At 47.5% G+C, this 16,133-nt stretch overlaps 8 protein-coding genes across 8 annotated transcripts; 4 read left to right on the forward strand and 4 right to left on the reverse strand.

Annotated features, from left to right (window-relative positions):
- Window positions 1-654: 654 nt before the first annotated feature.
- On the forward strand, window positions 655-1,624 carry PENARI_c020G00260 (bZIP transcription factor; the record flags this gene model as incomplete). Its single annotated transcript, XM_022634918.1, has 3 exons — window positions 655-799; window positions 859-1,569; window positions 1,620-1,624. 3 exons carry the CDS (start codon window positions 655-657, stop codon window positions 1,622-1,624), a joined length of 861 nt encoding a protein of 286 aa, XP_022485142.1.
- A 261-nt stretch (window positions 1,625-1,885) lies between these two features.
- Window positions 1,886-3,120, forward strand: PENARI_c020G05288 (zinc-binding alcohol dehydrogenase family protein; the record flags this gene model as incomplete). Its single annotated transcript, XM_022635001.1, has 3 exons — window positions 1,886-2,215; window positions 2,277-2,849; window positions 2,908-3,120. 3 exons carry the CDS (start codon window positions 1,886-1,888, stop codon window positions 3,118-3,120), a joined length of 1,116 nt encoding a protein of 371 aa, XP_022485075.1.
- Window positions 3,121-4,035: 915 nt separating this feature from the next.
- PENARI_c020G12209 (uncharacterized protein) lies at window positions 4,036-4,751 on the forward strand (the record flags this gene model as incomplete). The annotated part of the gene is made up of 3 exons (XM_022635124.1): window positions 4,036-4,152; window positions 4,204-4,415; window positions 4,472-4,751. The coding sequence occupies 3 exons, from the start codon at window positions 4,036-4,038 to the stop codon at window positions 4,749-4,751; spliced, it is 609 nt and encodes a 202-aa protein (XP_022485134.1).
- A 446-nt stretch (window positions 4,752-5,197) lies between these two features.
- Window positions 5,198-7,082, reverse strand: PENARI_c020G04065 (rRNA 2'-O-methyltransferase fibrillarin-like protein; the record flags this gene model as incomplete). Its single annotated transcript, XM_022634982.1, has 4 exons — window positions 5,198-6,248; window positions 6,301-6,569; window positions 6,625-6,806; window positions 6,875-7,082. The coding sequence occupies 4 exons, from the start codon at window positions 7,080-7,082 to the stop codon at window positions 5,198-5,200; spliced, it is 1,710 nt and encodes a 569-aa protein (XP_022485210.1).
- A 259-nt stretch (window positions 7,083-7,341) lies between these two features.
- PENARI_c020G10176 (RING finger domain protein) lies at window positions 7,342-8,532 on the forward strand (the record flags this gene model as incomplete). The annotated part of the gene is made up of 3 exons (XM_022635088.1): window positions 7,342-7,534; window positions 7,588-8,241; window positions 8,315-8,532. 3 exons carry the CDS (start codon window positions 7,342-7,344, stop codon window positions 8,530-8,532), a joined length of 1,065 nt encoding a protein of 354 aa, XP_022485117.1.
- A 320-nt stretch (window positions 8,533-8,852) lies between these two features.
- Window positions 8,853-10,507, reverse strand: sld2 (the record flags this gene model as incomplete). The annotated part of the gene is made up of 3 exons (XM_022634972.1): window positions 8,853-8,857; window positions 8,914-10,278; window positions 10,357-10,507. The coding sequence occupies 3 exons, from the start codon at window positions 10,505-10,507 to the stop codon at window positions 8,853-8,855; spliced, it is 1,521 nt and encodes a 506-aa protein (XP_022485093.1).
- Window positions 10,508-12,687: 2,180 nt separating this feature from the next.
- On the reverse strand, window positions 12,688-14,589 carry PENARI_c020G06839 (flavin-containing monooxygenase; the record flags this gene model as incomplete). The annotated part of the gene is made up of 4 exons (XM_022635029.1): window positions 12,688-12,889; window positions 12,956-14,257; window positions 14,326-14,369; window positions 14,425-14,589. 4 exons carry the CDS (start codon window positions 14,587-14,589, stop codon window positions 12,688-12,690), a joined length of 1,713 nt encoding a protein of 570 aa, XP_022485022.1.
- An 810-nt stretch (window positions 14,590-15,399) lies between these two features.
- Window positions 15,400-16,020, reverse strand: PENARI_c020G11294 (uncharacterized protein; the record flags this gene model as incomplete). Its single annotated transcript, XM_022635110.1, has 2 exons — window positions 15,400-15,618; window positions 15,679-16,020. The coding sequence occupies 2 exons, from the start codon at window positions 16,018-16,020 to the stop codon at window positions 15,400-15,402; spliced, it is 561 nt and encodes a 186-aa protein (XP_022485227.1).
- Window positions 16,021-16,133: the final 113 nt, after the last annotated feature.

Below are 16,133 nucleotides of genomic sequence, written 5' to 3' on the forward strand. Positions count from 1 at the left end.
TTCAACGGATTTGCTACCCTCAAGTCTCGATCCTCGTCAATTTCTTTCCTGTCCAACATGGGTTGGATGACGGGAGCACAGGGAACTTCTACTCCAGATATTTGTTCCCCTTTAAATGGAATCATACAGCCCAACGAGATGAAAAGATTCGCGGTGCCCTGGATTTCAGCAGGGCTTTGGATGCGCTTTTTTTTTGTCAATTTATAAGCCTGACTTTAGCCCCAAGATACGCCAGGACAGTCCGTTTGTCTCTACTTCGCTGCTTCGGGACTTGCACGTCGAAAGTGACGTCCAACTTAGATTGGACAGTCTATGGAGCGGCAAAGCTACTGGTTCTCTTGCTACAGGCGTTCGGACATACGGACATATGTCTCTACACCACGGAATTTACGGACATTAGACTCTGATACTCCGGGGTTAGAATTGCCCCATTGGCTGGCTTAAATAGAGTTGAGTGGGGCGTAAGCAACTTAAAGTGTGGGGCAAATCGCCTCACCTCAAGGTTGGGACCGCTATTTAGCAATTACTGACCAATGCTGCTTGGTCGGTCAGCACCTTGCACTTCAGCGCTTACACGTCTTGTCAATCTTTGAATCGTCAACGTGCACATCGTGAATTCTGAGACATCACACGGCTGAGGACCTAACGCTCTTCATGTCTCGGACACCACTTGCGCCACCCAAGTCGCAGCGGAGACTACCGCAATCAGAAGCTCTTTCCCCAATTGACGATTGGTCCGGCGTCTCCAATTCAGCTACACGGCGGAGAGTGCAAAATCGCCTGAACCAAAGAGCATATCGTATGTGATAGGTCTTTTGATCTTAGTACGCACCTTTTCGCTAATGCTCTGGAACACAGGTTTGCGCCAGGAGGCAAAAGAAAAAGCCGAAAGATTACATCAAAGTAGAATCACTGGGGGCAATGAGATCAGGGATATCGACACTAGCCAGGGTCACGCTGACGCATCCGCACATCTCGCCGTCATCGCATGCAACTTATCTGCAGAGCAACATGCCCAATGCACATTCGCACCTCCAACTGTACATGAGCTTATGCATGAGTTTGAAGGGAGGGCCATGAAGGATTTCACAGAAAGCTCACCGAAAGCGGATCAGCTTATCAATCTAAGCAGAATGAATATCCTGCGTGCAGCCTATGATAATGTCCTTGCTTTAGGCATGAGTGCAGAGTGGATGTGCCGCGATGATGCAGTCTCGATCCTCAGTTGCGCAGGTCCGGTTTTGTCCCATCATGCTGTTCCTCTCAGTCTACGAGCAACATCTCTGCAACAGCAAGTCCCGCATCATCCATGGCTTGATGCTTTCCCTTTCCCGCGAATGAGGGACAACCTAATTCTGGCTCGGGATTCTCTTGATGATGATGAGTTGTGTCATGATCTTACTGCTTTCTGGGATACTCGTCGTAGTGATGCGACGTTGCTTGTTTGGGGCACACCTTGGGATCCTCGAAATTGGGAGGTCACAGAGGGATTTGCTAAGAAGTGGGGATGGGTTTTGCGAGGATCGCCTGAAATTCTTGTCTCAACTAATAAGTGGAGAGTGAAGAGAGGTGAGAGAGTACTTCGTTGGCGTCAAGTTCTATGCTAGTAATAGGAACAGATTGATGGTTCATTTGGCGGCTGTTCTGGCCACCTCAGTTATCAAAATAGTAACCGACCCACTTGTATTTAAATTATATGAGTTTAAGTAATAATAGCAGGCAGAAAGGAATTTCCAGGGTTGCATCTCGATTAGTAAATGTAAGCGTATTGTTCATCGACCCACAGCAGTAAATTCTACTCCACACCGGCAATATATAAAGCACAATTAGATGGCCCTGGTTTTAAACATCACTTTAAAAGTATCAGGTTTCCGTTTAGTCAACAATGTCTACTCATCACGCAATCATCGCTACTGGCATCAAAGAGCCATTGACGCTTCAGCGAGTTTCTACTGCTACCCCAAAGCAGCATGAGATTCAAGTTCGAGCAGAATGGATACCATCCGCACCGCTGGATGTTTTCCAGGTTGATGCCGGCTTGATGGCTCAGTTTCCTTTACGTCTCGGTGACAGTGTTGCCGGAACTGTAGTCGCAGTCGGTTCCAGCGTCCAGCACCTCAAGGTCGGCGACCGAGTATTTGGATTCGTCTTCCACACCCAAGAGGAAAAGGGTCAACAGATTTACGTGACTGCACCCGAACATCTCTTTGGAAAGGTTTGTTGCACATTTCATGCATATATATCTCTAGTTATCAGAAGACTAAATTGTTGGACAGATTCCAGACGAAATCTCTCTTGCCGCTGCAGCTACCATTCCCACGAATTTTGTGACCGCTTTCCATGCTCTGTCAGAAAAGCTTGAGATTCAGCTGCCATGGCCTTGCCCTCCAGGCTTTGTGTCTCACAACCAGGAAATTCCAATCCTGATCTGGGGTGGTGGTAGCTCAGTTGGTCAGTTTGCGGTCCAGATTCTGAAGAACTGGGGATACAAGAATGTCATCGTCACTGCATCCCCCAAGCATGAAGGGAAGCTCAAAAGATATGGTGCGGCCCATGTCATTGATTATCGCAGCCCTAATGTTGTAGATTCTATCATGGAGCTTTTGAACGCAAACAAATTCTCCAAGGCTATTCGTGTTTTTGATTGCGTTGACTCTAAGTTCGGCTCCTTGCTTCCTATCTCAGAGATTGCGATCCAAGCAGGCTCCAAGGTTGCAGCTGTTCTACCAGTTGTAATCAATGGCCCGTCTGATGAGAACGGACTGCAGTTGTCTGCTGATGTCTCCAAGGAGGCAGATTGGGTACCAGGTGTTGAGGTCCATAGCATTGTGAGCTACAGTTATGAAGCGGTAAGTAGTGTTATTTTTCATGCACAATACTTCAAATTATTTACTAAAGTCTCTCCAGAATGCCTTTCTGAAAGACAATCTCATGCCGGATATTTTGCCAACTCTCCTTTCTCAAGGGGCAATTGAACCAAACAAACAACGAGTCATTGAAGGAAACACCCTACTAGAGCGAGCCAGCACTGCTCTGGATATTATGAGAAGTGGCACCGTCAGTGGGGAAAGACTCGTCTGGAAAGTGTGGACTGCTGAGGAGTTCCCTGAGTACCAGTAGATAAATATCGAATTTTGTTGGCGATCTCCTGCCTCACATCCTTGTATCTTTGCCTTTTCCTGAAATCTCATAGTCCAGATAAATTGAAGCTTATTTTGCTTTTACTTCAAGATTTAAACATAAGAACTTAAGCGGCTTTAAATGAGTTTTGGTAGCGCTAATTTTGGGGAGGTCTGTTACTTTGACCTGAAAGGGTCTTGTAATTCAACAGGCGAGGATTGTTGATTTCCCGAACTAAGTATATTTCTTTCATATCGTGGTATACAGGGGGGTATCTGGGTGTCATATCTATCACCGCCCTTTGACGCTTAGGAATAGTGACGGTTGTAAAACAGGGCTTCATAGATCCAGAAATAAAAGTGGACGTGACCAACGGACCTCGATCCACTTTGCGCGCCAATGCAGGCTGCTTACAGCTCAACGTTTATTGGTCAACTGTGCCCCGTCAACCGTTAACCATACCAACTTATATACCTCAAATGACTGATTCATAAGACCATAAATATCCCAAAGAATACCTGCCATGGCATGAAATTCCTCAGCAAGCCTGATATCCATTTTCAACCTCACAATCCGACACAGCCAGTACAAGATGCCATTCCAAATCTATCATTGTTTCCTCACCAAAGCATGCGGAATTGGGTTTCAACAGACCTATCCTGAAACTACGTGACGACTGAATTCTCATCAGGAATGTTAATGTGGCATTGAATCCCACCGATTGGAAACACATCGATTACTTGGCACCCCGGGAGTACTCGTCGGCTGCGACTACGCCGGTATCGTGGAAGAAGCCGGCAAGGCAGTCAAAAAGCCTTTCAAAATGGGTGACTATATCTATGGTTTCGCACGTGGATTCGACACCACACAGCCTGAGGACGGAACCTTCGCCAAATATATAGGATTCCCGACCGAATGAGCTTCCCAGATGCTGTGACACTGGGGTTTGGTGTTACTAGCGCTGCCCTAGGGCTTTATCAAAGTCTTAAACTTGTTCTGCCTGTCTCCCCAATTTCAGTTTATTTCATGAGCGTGTGTCCATCTTGATTTACGGAGGTTCGATAGCTACTGGAACTCTGGCAGTTCAAATTTGCCAAGCTGTCTGGCTATGAAGTTCTTACCACATACTCCCCTCCCAACCTTAAACAGGTGAAAGAGTTTGATGCCGATATCCTATTTGAATATAATGATCCAAACACTGCCGACGCGATCAGAGAAAGAACGAAGGATGGGCTCACTTTGGCGTTCGACACCATTTCCTTGGAGAGCAGTGCGAGCAGTGCCAAGTACTATGAGTGCTCTCTCACCACAAGGGGGTGACTATAGTTCGCTTCTGCTAATAAAGATTGAGCATGAGAATGTCAGGACCGGGCTACCATGGCCTATACGGTGGTGAGAGCTTCAAGTTCGGCCCAAACGAAATCCCAGCTCGGCAAGATGATAGGGCTTTCTCTGAGCAATTCTGTGGTATCTTTGAGGACTTGCTGGCAGCTGGAAACATCATGGTACATCCTCCTAGGGTTGGTGATGGTGATGATTTGAAGGATGTTTTGGAAGGTCTTGATCTCCTGAGAGAGGGCAAAATCAGTGGAGAGAAGCTTGTATATAACATTGCAGAGCATGCTCTCTAACCTCAAGGTGTTAGCTTGGCAAGAGACCATCCCAATGGATGTTGTGATTATTCTACAAAACAGTAATCAGCAAAAGTCGAGATGGACTTTCAGTATCAGACAAGTAAACAGCCCTCATGGAAACTATGCGGGATACCGAAATGCTAGTTTCATGTGGATTCGACCTTGTCGTTAGATGTGAGTTTTTCAGTGGCACAAATAAAGAATATATTCGTAAGCTATGCGTACAAGATAAGAACAGTTCTACCTGAGCAGGCAAGCACCTTAGTGCTGAATTGTGATCATAAAATATGAATAGGAGGGTATGAGGCACCCTGCGCCAACCCATTGCTGATGCACGCCGAACCCCGACGCAAGGAAATCCCGGAAACCTACAGAAAATAGTTTCCAATAGTCTGGGTGAGCTTTTCAAAGCTGCGGCGAAAACGCGGAACGCATCTTGAAGATCAATAGTCCATTGCATATCCTCCTCGTCCGGCATCACCACCATGGCCTCCCCTGTCACCATGGGAAGCATCGCCATAATCATCCAGCGACCTGTAGTGGTATGCTGCATGGTCACCACGGCCGCGACCTCGTCCACGGGAACCTCTGTTGGCTCGTCCACGTGCGTTACCTCGGGCACGGCCACGATAGGCTCCCCTTCGAGGACTTTCGTCGAAGTAATGACCGCCACCACGCTGGTGGGAGCTGTGATTGCCACGGGCATGAGATAATTGCCCTTCGTAGCTGGTATGGGTGGCGTGGGCCACGGTACTGTCATCGCGATCCTGGAAACGTCGCTTATGGCTTTTGTTCATCATGTGTTGGTCTTCGGTCTCGATCTTCAAGACAACCTTTTCTCCGACAACAGTGTCGAATGTCATAGCCATGTCGGCCGAAGCAGGGTGCCAATTCTGAATTCTCCCTGCGTCAACGAGGCGAGCACCTTTGCGCACAGCCAGTACTACAAGCGGCAGTGGGTTATCCGTATACCACGGCTCTGTTGCCGAAACAGGTGCCACGCGGGCAGCCCAGATCTTATTTTCAAAGGTTCCGGTACCGGTAACCTTCCACTTGATTGTCTTGCCCATGCCTCCAACCTTCTCCAGGATGGAGCGAGGAGCTGGGCGTGGGGTGATTAGAATGCTGTTAGCCATGTATTTGAGGTCATTTGAGTCAGCAAGACCGGGGGGTAGTGCTGGAACCAGCAATTTTTCAGTCATGCTGTTTGAGTCTTCTTGGGAAAGAAGATATCCAGTGTAGAACACAACCCGTTTGATGCTTAAACGCCCATTGCGGATGTTCTTCGTGGATAGAGAAGGCTCGCGCAACGCAAGGTTGTGAGAATTAATCATGCGCTGCACCTCAGCTGTTTCGGTTACGGGATCGAGGTATGTGCAGCCTTCAGTTACCTGGATGACTTCAGCGAGGATTGGCACACGTGTGGTGGTGGCAAGGGCCCCAATCTGAAGTTTTTTGTTCGTGTCCTCGAAGAATTCCCGGAATGCTTTCACACTAGCAACTTGTTAGCACCCAAAGACACTCCAAGTATCCATTCATAACTCACTGCTTGACGCGGTCCTCATAAACGCGGATCTCTTCAGCCTGCTCGTAAGTGAGAACCAGATCTTCAAGGAAAGTCCGTTTAAATTCAATGGTCGACGAAAATCGCTGTCCGTGCGGACCAACCTCCGGCTTGAGACCGATGAGATCGAATTCGAGTTTTTGACTTGCAACCATCCGCTTGATGACATCGGCAAAGCCAGCCTCACTGCGGCCGGTCAACAGCACTGTGAGGGCATCCTTTTGTTCCATACTCATGCGCACCAAGCGAAGCTTTTGGAAGTTAGTTGATCTGTTCCTGGGGTGCAAGGTATATCGGAAGTCCCACGATTTGTTCATTCCACCATTTTTCCCATGCACGGGGCTCTTCAACCTCCATGCCCTTGCCTGTCGCACTGAGGATGTTTGGGTCGTGCCACCATCCTCCATTGGCAAAGTGGTCGACTGATTGAAGGAATCCGATAGATGATCCATGCCAGATCTGCGGGTTTGGCAAGGGACTTAGAAATACTGGAAGGTACAGATATTAGCGACGGTTTGAGAATGGTAAGATCGAAATCAAATCCAGGGGTTCTCACGGGTATTGTCGAAGTCGTAAACGTGAATTGCGCGGATCTTGCGCATAGCTGTAGTGATAATCGCGTTTGTCAGTACTTCCCACGGCTGGTTGATCAGGCTTGGGTTCTTACCCGGGAGTTCCTTATTCACAATAGACCAGCGCCGCAGCGAGGTAATGGTGTGCGGTCTGTTAGAGGCGTGCATTCCGCTGGTGGTGCTGTGAGACATGTTCGGAGCTCCAAGGCGCGCAAGTTTCTCAGAAACGACGGCTTTGGCAGACCGCATGCTATGGCCTTGTAGAATCAGAAAAAGATAGTCTTAGCGCATTTCGAAGAAAGCGTCGAATCAAGAAAAAAAAAAACGACGAAGCGACGAAGCGATGAAGCAATGAAGCGACGAGACGACGACACAAGGAAAGAGCTGAGTTCGCGGAAAAGCGCCGGGGAGGTTTTGCCGCCCGCTGAACGTGACTCCACCAACCTTCTGTATGGACGATGATGTACGACAGGAAATCCTCCAGCGAACTCTGCAAGAGGTGGAGGAGGCTGATATCGCTAATCCCTGTGTCATTTGTCTAGACAAAATCACCGAGCCCTGCGTGGCACAGCCATGTCATCATGAAAACTTCGACTTCCTGTGCCTCGTCAGTTGGCTGGAGGAACAGCCTACCTGTCCACTATGTAAGGACACACTGCGCGTGTCTTCTGACTGGAGCTGACAGACTGTACAACAGGTAAAAGCGAGCTGACAGCCGTGAAATACGAAGTCCAAGCCCCGCAAGGCCCGAAGCTGTACAAGGTCCCGCCGCGGACCGCGAAGCCTCCTACCTCAACGGCACCTCGATCGCGTCCAGGAGCTCGTCATGGCCCGCGAGGAGGGCGCAACTTTACACAACCGCCGCGTCCACAGCCAGATGATCCCCTCCAACGCCGGCGCAATGTGTATCGCAACCAAACATACTCCATGCGAGTCGGGACCAATCGCCTATCGCAATACCGAGAAATGACACCGGATCTCTTCAACCGCGATGAAGAGCTCGTGAGGCGAGCTCGGAAGTGGATCCGCCGTGAATTGAAAGTATTCAGCTTCTTGAACCCCGAGGCGGAAGAGGAAGAGCGGACGCCTCAGCAAGTGTCACGGCCGGGACACCAACGGCTGGAGAATCGCAGAGCGAACAATGCCGAGTTTCTTCTTGAGTATGTCATCGCCATTTTGCGAACGGTCGATCTCAAAGGTAGTACTGGACAAGCGGAGGAGCTGTTGCGCGATTTCATCGGACGTGAGAATGCTCGTTTGTTCATCCATGAATTGCAGGCGTGGCTGAGAAGTCCCTATACATCCTTGGAGGATTGGGACCGCCATGTGCAGTATCCGAATACTGCGCGAGGTACTTCCGACAGAGGACGAGGGGAATCTCATGAGTTTGATCGCAGTCCGCGTTCTGTGAGCAATCGGGGCAGGGCTCAATCGTTTCGACGACGGCCATACAGGTCACGGTCTCAAGAGGCGCTTGATCGGTCTAGGCGGCTGCAACATGCTCAGCAACGATATCATCCGTATTGACTGGGCAGTCTATCTGACTACAAAGCGGAGCTTGGGTGTGGTAACGGCTGCCTCGGAATCGCCTCAGCATGTCTTCCATCATCTCATTTTTGATAGAATGGCCATCTGGGCGTAGCAAATGAACATCTACGAAGTTTGGAATGCAATTAGATACCTCAGCGAGTTTAGCCAATATGAATATTATGATCTCAATACCTAAGCGTCTGGAGGTAACTAAATCAACAACGCTCAGTCCAAAATGACAGATATATGCATGCTATGAATGACTCCGAATGACTAGTTAGTACCTATGCTGAATATGAATGCATTCATCACATCATGAAAGCCAAACCAAGGCTAATGAACGCCTATCTCCGGCGGAAGCGTCCCCCTCTACCCCGTGAACCTCCCCTGTTCCTAATTTTCAATGATCGATAGTTCGCATGAGCCTGAGGGTTAACCTTTCGAGAATGAGGTTTCTTCTCTTCAGGCGCAGCAGCAGTCTTCGAAGGTTTACCCAGGCACGCTTGCTCCTTCGGTTTCGCCCCAGAAGAGGATACAGCCTCCTTGATCCTCTCAGAGAAACTCTTCGTCCTAGATACAGGCTTAGGCCTCTCGTCGAATTCAGGGTCATCATCCGAGTCTGGATCAAACTCTGCTTCTGTGTCCAGTTCAGGCTCTAACATGTTTGGAGCTGCAGCATCTTCTTCCGCACGCTCAATATCACTGGGGACATCATCCCAGCCGTCATTGGCATCATCGGTACCAGTCGCCTGTTGCGTCTCTGGAATGGCTGCCAACTCATCGTCACTTCCCGAGAAAAAGTCCTCCTCGGCAGGAGCGGGCTGCTGCTTAGGCTTAGGCTGGTTGACCACCGGCCTCATGACTACTCTCCGAGTCGTCCGCTTCTGGCCCTTCTTCTTATACTTCCGGTTAACATCCGGATTCTGACTGTCCTCAACCTGGTTCTTGGCCGCTTCTTCTGCTTGTGCCTCTTCCTCCATCTCACGCATCACTTCCCAATCGTCCTCCATGCGGTCCTCTTCCATGTCCCGCAGTCCCTGGACCAAATGTGACAATCCTTTACTGGCGAATTGCTGTGGCTTTCGCGAGACAATAGGACTGAGTCCCTGGCCACCATTGCTTGCGCTGGGTAACGGATACCGACCGGAATTCGAACGACGAAGAAAGGTGGGTGTCCCAGAGTGAGCAGCGTGTGGTGATATATCAGTCGGGTGTGAGACTTCGTTGTTCTGTGCCTCTTCATTATCTTCCGCTTCCACCATAGCAGCATAGCGCATTGTCGTCGGTGTCGCAAACAGATTCGCAAGATAGAACTGCTTAGTCGAAGAGGCCGGGGTGCGCGCCAGTCTTGGTGTTTCCTGTTGTGGCTCTTCCTCTGGATCCTCTGGAATCGTCTCAACCGGCCTTCGTTTGGATGGTGTTCTGAATCCCGCAGCTAGGTTACTCGCCTGCCGCTTTACGGAAGGCGTTCCACCACTCCCTCCCGACTCGGATAGCATATCGAAAAGACCCAGTGTTTTCCCATCGCGCTGGGGAGTTGGGCCGATTGCAGCTTTCAATGGTGACTGTGCTGTTTGATGTGTGCTAGGACTGAAGAGTCTGCGAAGGGTTGATGGTGAATCGTACGGATCGAGTTGCGCAGGGTGTATTTTGGAGGTGCGGTTATTGGACGGAGTCGCAAACAGGCCTTTAGAGGACTTGCGCGGGGTAGTTTGAGAATATGCGCCATCCTGACCGGTGGGTGATTCATTTTTCCGCTTTTTAGAGTGGCTTTCTATTGTTTCCTGTCGGCGGTTTTCGCGTCGAGTCAGGGAGGCCTCGAGGGTCTTTAGTCGACTGTATTCCTTGTATTTCGCCGCTAATGTACCCAAAAGGATTGAATATCAGTTATTGACTCCATTGAGGCTCTTGCTGCGACGCGAAAGGCTCGACCTACCGATATCCGGGTTCTGTTTGATATCATCGCGTCCGGCCTTCTTGCCCCCATTTGCTGACGCGAAGGCTTTCTCCCATGTTTTTAAATCGGCGCGAACATTGACAGCTTGAGCAGCGACCTCTGCACTAGAATTTAGAACATTGTCTGCCATTATCGCATACTGAGAATAAGATCGGGGCCGAAGTCTGGAACGCAAATTGATCGACGCGTCGCGAAACTACTTAACGCGGTGACGTTGCGCGTCACATGATCCCTTTCAAGGTCAGACATCTATGCCTAATTACACTTGAATAGTAAGTTACATATATTATGATTTCTGTGTTAATAAGCTACATAAATGCGTGGTTTACCTGGGATACAAGATTTTTGGATGCGTGTACGTACGTTTATCTCTCAACTTCTACAAGTACAAGTATCGATTTTTCTCTGTATTTGAACAACTACAATCCGAGGCACTCGAAAATGCGCAAAAAGAGAGGCGTAAACAGAGAGACCGAAATACGACAAAAACAATGGCTGAAACGATATGCTCGCTTCGAAGCTGGGTCTCGTGTGGAGAGTCCAATACTTCATCAGTGGCACTGTATACACATTTATGACACTGTTGTATTGTGCTGTCATTTTCCAATAAGTCAAAGGCTCATCCATCTTCTATTAAAAGTGTGCATAAAGTTCTTCTTAGATTCTCCTTTCTTCTGCATATCTTCGACATACTTAGCCAGTTTAGCTGTGCGTTATTATCCAACAGCACTAGAGACTGCAGTCCAGTATCATAAGTTGAAATCACTCCACTTATTTGAATCGCGTCTACATTCTCATTTGTCGACATAATTCAATTACAGCTGCATATGTATTATCCCATTGCTGCTGTTTCACACTGTATTTCCAAGAAAAAGCTCTCAGTAGTCTCAAAATGTACATTTATTCAGACTTGAAACGGTCTGCAGACACTCTGTGTGGCCTTTTCTTCCTTCTGCCACTCGGATCTGTCCCATGGATCTTGTCTAAAAAGCCAATGATCCCAAAGTTAACATTTCCTAACTCGTGATGCATATCATGAGTGCTGGATTTGGTCCCAATGATGGTCCGTATGTCATATCCGGAGTGAGCAAGCAATCCCTGCACCATGGATCCAATGATAAATATCCAAAAAGTGATGATATGTACCTTGAAGATTCTCGCTGGGGCCGCGATTGGAATAATGTTCGACACAATATGTTCAACTGGGTGTGCGTATTGCATTGCAAGAGCCGTGGGAGCACTAAATTCATGATGCACTTTATGGATATGTCGGTAGAGGATAGGCCAATGAAAGACCCGGTGGCTGTAGTAAAACAGAGCCTCTCGAGCGATGGAACAAAGCACCAAGCCGACGACAATTTCCCAAATAGAGGGAAGATGAGTCTCAAATCGGTAGACCGTAGACTTTCCTGTCAATTGAGGAAGCAGTTTCAGTTGCAAGAAGTGAAGTGTTGTCGTGAGAAGCTGGTTTCGTATAAGGGTAGGAATGCAACTCCAGATGAAACCAACGGTGGGTTGTTTGGAGAGAGATTGTAGTTTATAACTTTTAAGAAACGATGGTCCCATCACATCTGCTGAGGTGAGGATGATAACTCCCGCCCAGAATGAGCAAACCTGGACAGAAAGTGTGCCAAAAAACTCAATATTTGCCGCTGAATAAGATTGAGCAAGATTTAACCATAAGTTACCCATGTCGCCGATAAGAGGTTTCAGGGCTTCAGAATCTGACACGAGAGGGAGCTGGTGAAACATTTCTGACAAAATCTGTTATCACTCGATGGCAGATGATTTGAAACCTACGAGAGGAATAAGATATTTGTGAGATTTGTTATGTTCACTTATAAGGAAGCAATCAAGAGTTCAATCCTCAAATTTTACGCAGGGTGCGTAAATAATTTTTAAGTGCCTATAGCGCGTATCACACACGGCACGCAAACTTAGACCTGAATCTGACAGAGATTCAGACTGTATGTGTCAATATTTGATTGGATAGTAAGTCGGTGGATGAACGAAGAGGGAGAGGGACTATTATGATAGCAAGGCGCCTGCATATGCTCGTTCTCAAATGAGGAAAGAAATAAAAAAGGAATAATACAAACCCCGCGTTTTCGGCATCTTTAATACAGTATGTGCATTTCTAGTAAAACTACCCGATCTAAATGCCAATAAAAGAGCTCTTCGCATGAAAGAATCTGACTTGAGTTCAAAACGGTCAGGTTCTCTGCTAGCCCAATTTGTCTGTAAATACATTTATGTATTCTAACGCGGCGGGATCGTCATTTACGAAATAAGTTTCATTGAGAGAATTTGTTAAGCTTTCACACCAACAGCTGTCATTCCATGCCATGAAACATGATATAAGCACATCATGAGAATAGCGAGGCTCACTGAAGTCAATAATGTAGTACTTGAGCGTTTGTTTCTTTGTAGAACACCCTCAGGGGTGTAAGTAGGGACCCAATCATCCCAAATGGGAAATGCCGCGGCATAAGTAGCGTAAAGCATGGAGAAACTGTAGAAGTGCCAAGTTAGAACTGGGATATCGATTGCATTCGTTCATGAAAGCACGGACACTCACGGATATACCATGCCATTCCATTTTGTTTCATCAACCCACCAACTCCTGCATCCACCGTTGACCCAAACACGCTCTCTCGAAGACTGTTGAACAATATCTGTCCAGTTCGTACACGCTGCCTCTTTTACCTCGTATGCCTCTGCCCAACCTTTTACGATTGGCCCGATAATCCGAAGTGTATAGTTGACAGCGTTTTCAATCCCGACAAGCACACTGGTGTGTCCACTCGAAGAATTTGGGCCAAAAAGGAAGAAGAAATTAGGAAAGTTGTCAAGTGCCACCCCCATGTAGGCGTGTGGTCCTCCTCGTCTCTTCCAAAGCTCATGAAGGTCTATTCTATTTCGTCCAATAATGCACATAGGCTGCAGCAATGTCGATGTATCGTAGCCTGTCGCGAGAATAATTGCGTCGAGTGGTATTGTGATTTGTTCACCCTTGTCCCCTAAAACACCCTCTTTGGGACCCAAGCTTTTGAGTGATAGCGTGGAAAGTTTCACCCTTGAGTCATGAAGACAGTGAAGCCACCCATCATCATGAACGAGTCGCTTGCAACCCATTTCATAATGAGGCGTGAGAATCTGGTGATATTGGGATGGAACCTCTCGTTTCATATGAGAGACAAGTGCTTTCGCTTTCTGTGCTCGACGAATCCGGGCGTTAATTCCTGGTCTTATGAAACGGAAATAGTTGGTTTCCGTTATAACGAAGATAATCGCTCGAACAAGTTGTGCGAACCCAGGAATATTGCGTGTGAGGGAGGGCGTGAATCTCTCCCACCAGCCAATGTGCTTCTTAGAGAGATGGTTTGGAACAACCCAGGGAGGAGATCGCATCAATTGGGTCACGGAATCCGCTCCCAAGTCTGTTCCCAACAGTTGAGGTACAATCTGTGCCGCGGAGCAGCCCGTGCCAAGGACCAAAACATTCTTTTTGCGGATATCCACCGACTCATTCCATTGCGATGTGTGGATGACATTTCCTTGGAAGGTTTCAACGCCATGGACGTTCTGTAAAACATCTTCAGATGTCTTTGGGTTGGCCAGTTTTCCGACAGCAGTCAAGACAATTTTGGCTCGAATGGTACCCTTCCTAAGGCTTGGATGACGTTGAAATTTTACCTCCCACTCTAGTTTTTCTTCGTCCCATTGAAGTTCGGTGACTTCTGTGTTCAGGTGAATGTTATCTGAAAGGTGGTATTGTTCACAGACGTCCGCGAGATACTTCCAGATTTCCCTTCCTGACGGCCTCAATGTCGACCAATTATAATTTGGGGCAAACGAAAATGAATAAAGGATTGCAGGACTAGCGGGCGGAGTTAGCGATGTTTGGGGATTTGTCGGGTGATCTGGGAATACGTGGCGCCTACTCACACATCGCAGGCAACGCCAGGGTAGCGATGCGTAAACCAAGTTCCCTTTCATAGTCAGTAATGAATCCAAGGAATATCTTCAAGATAAAAGAATACTTACGCCGATGTCATTGTTTTTATCAAAGATCACAAAGTCTTCAACCCCAAGTGTGCGTTTCACTTGACAACCTGCTGCAATGCCGGATATCCCAGCCCCAATTATGAGTATTGGGTAGGAGGCAATCCCCCCATCAGCCTTGAATGCGTGATCTGATTCCCCAGGCATCTTCCCATGCTCCAAGAGTAGACTAGTAAGATGGGATGATTTTCAATGAGAATAAAAGTACAAGTTGTCCAGCAGTAATGGTAATGTCGATATTAGGTGCTGCTGAGGTGCGTAAGCTTAGCTTGATGAATAACAGAAACAATGATATAACACGGATTACCAAGGGAAAGCCCAACTGGAACGTTGGCCTGCTTCGTGATAAGCTCATGCAACATAAATACCGATACTAGTTCATACTTGGGGGCAGTTCGCATTGATCTATCAATTTATCGATCTAGGCTTCAAGCTGCAACCCGACTGCATGGTGCAGCCACCTGAAGGTGCAGCATGTGCTATTAGAGGATCCAAAAGCTAGTGCCATATTAATTACTGTACAAAAGATTTCGTAATGTAAGAGGATTTTCCTTTACCCCACTATAAATGGGAAGAGTTGAGTTGTTTTTTTAATTTGTATCCGGGTTGCATCGACCCAGTCTACAAAGTTTAGCTGCACATGTGTGACTAGATTAGACATGACAGTTAATCAAACTGATCATCTCTTTGTGCCAGAATCAAACAGTATGACATACCTGTGGGAACAAAATCGCACGCAAAGATCTTTCAATCTTATATAACTGTCTCCGATACAATCGCAGAATGCACTAGAATTCAACAGGATCATACGAGAAGATGAAAGAGTTAATCCATGTCCCCCGGGCGCTGGTAGTAGAAGACAGGAACAGCGAGAATAACTCGTAACTTTAAGGATATAAAGCCCCTGGGTATCGGAACAAAGCATCATCAATAGAGCTTGAGCTGCCAGAGTATCGATTAGATAGAGCCAAGGATACTTCCAATACCACCAGCAAACCCAGAAAGAGCGTTTTGAAACTCAGCATCAAGGCTGTCAACAGGCCCAGCAATCATGGAATGGTTGGCCACTGGAACCTTTCCTTTAGTCAATGTTTCGAACACGCCCCGCTGGATCGAGAAGGTTTGAATGATGCTGTGAGCAAACAGGTTGAATCCTGCGGAATCAAGTTGGGAGCTCTGTGACCGCACGTTATTACCCAACCTTTGGAAGGCAGGAAAGATATAGGACGAACATACCTTGGAAGTGGCAGCTCTGAGAGTCTTCTGAATACTGGTCCGCATGGCGTGATATTTGTCGAAAAATTCAGGGAGCTGATCATCGGAGAAAGGACCAGAACTTTCATATTGAGATCGTGTACTTGTACTAGTCACCATGAGACCATACAGATCTTTTGCGCATGTGAGAGATTTTAGAGTGCCTCCATCATATGTTTCCAGGCAGCTGTTGATAGAATCTATGCGAGTCCGAAGGTCTTGCAAGTCCTTGAACGTTTGCGTGTGGTCAAAAGATGCTGCTGGGGTCAGAGATGCCAACGACGCCACCAGAATAAAAGATCTGAGGATACTATGAACAAGCATTGAGAAATTTGCTGTGAGACTGACGCCTTAGATTATTTGTCGGTTTGAACTGGCGACAACGGTCGACCTCGAGGATTAAATACGAGCGGTTCATGACCGACACAAGAGGAATG

Source organism: Penicillium arizonense, assembly GCF_001773325.1.
Source record: "Penicillium arizonense strain CBS 141311 chromosome Unknown PENARI_contig020, whole genome shotgun sequence".
Classification (NCBI taxonomy): Eukaryota; Fungi; Ascomycota; class Eurotiomycetes; order Eurotiales; family Aspergillaceae; genus Penicillium; species Penicillium arizonense.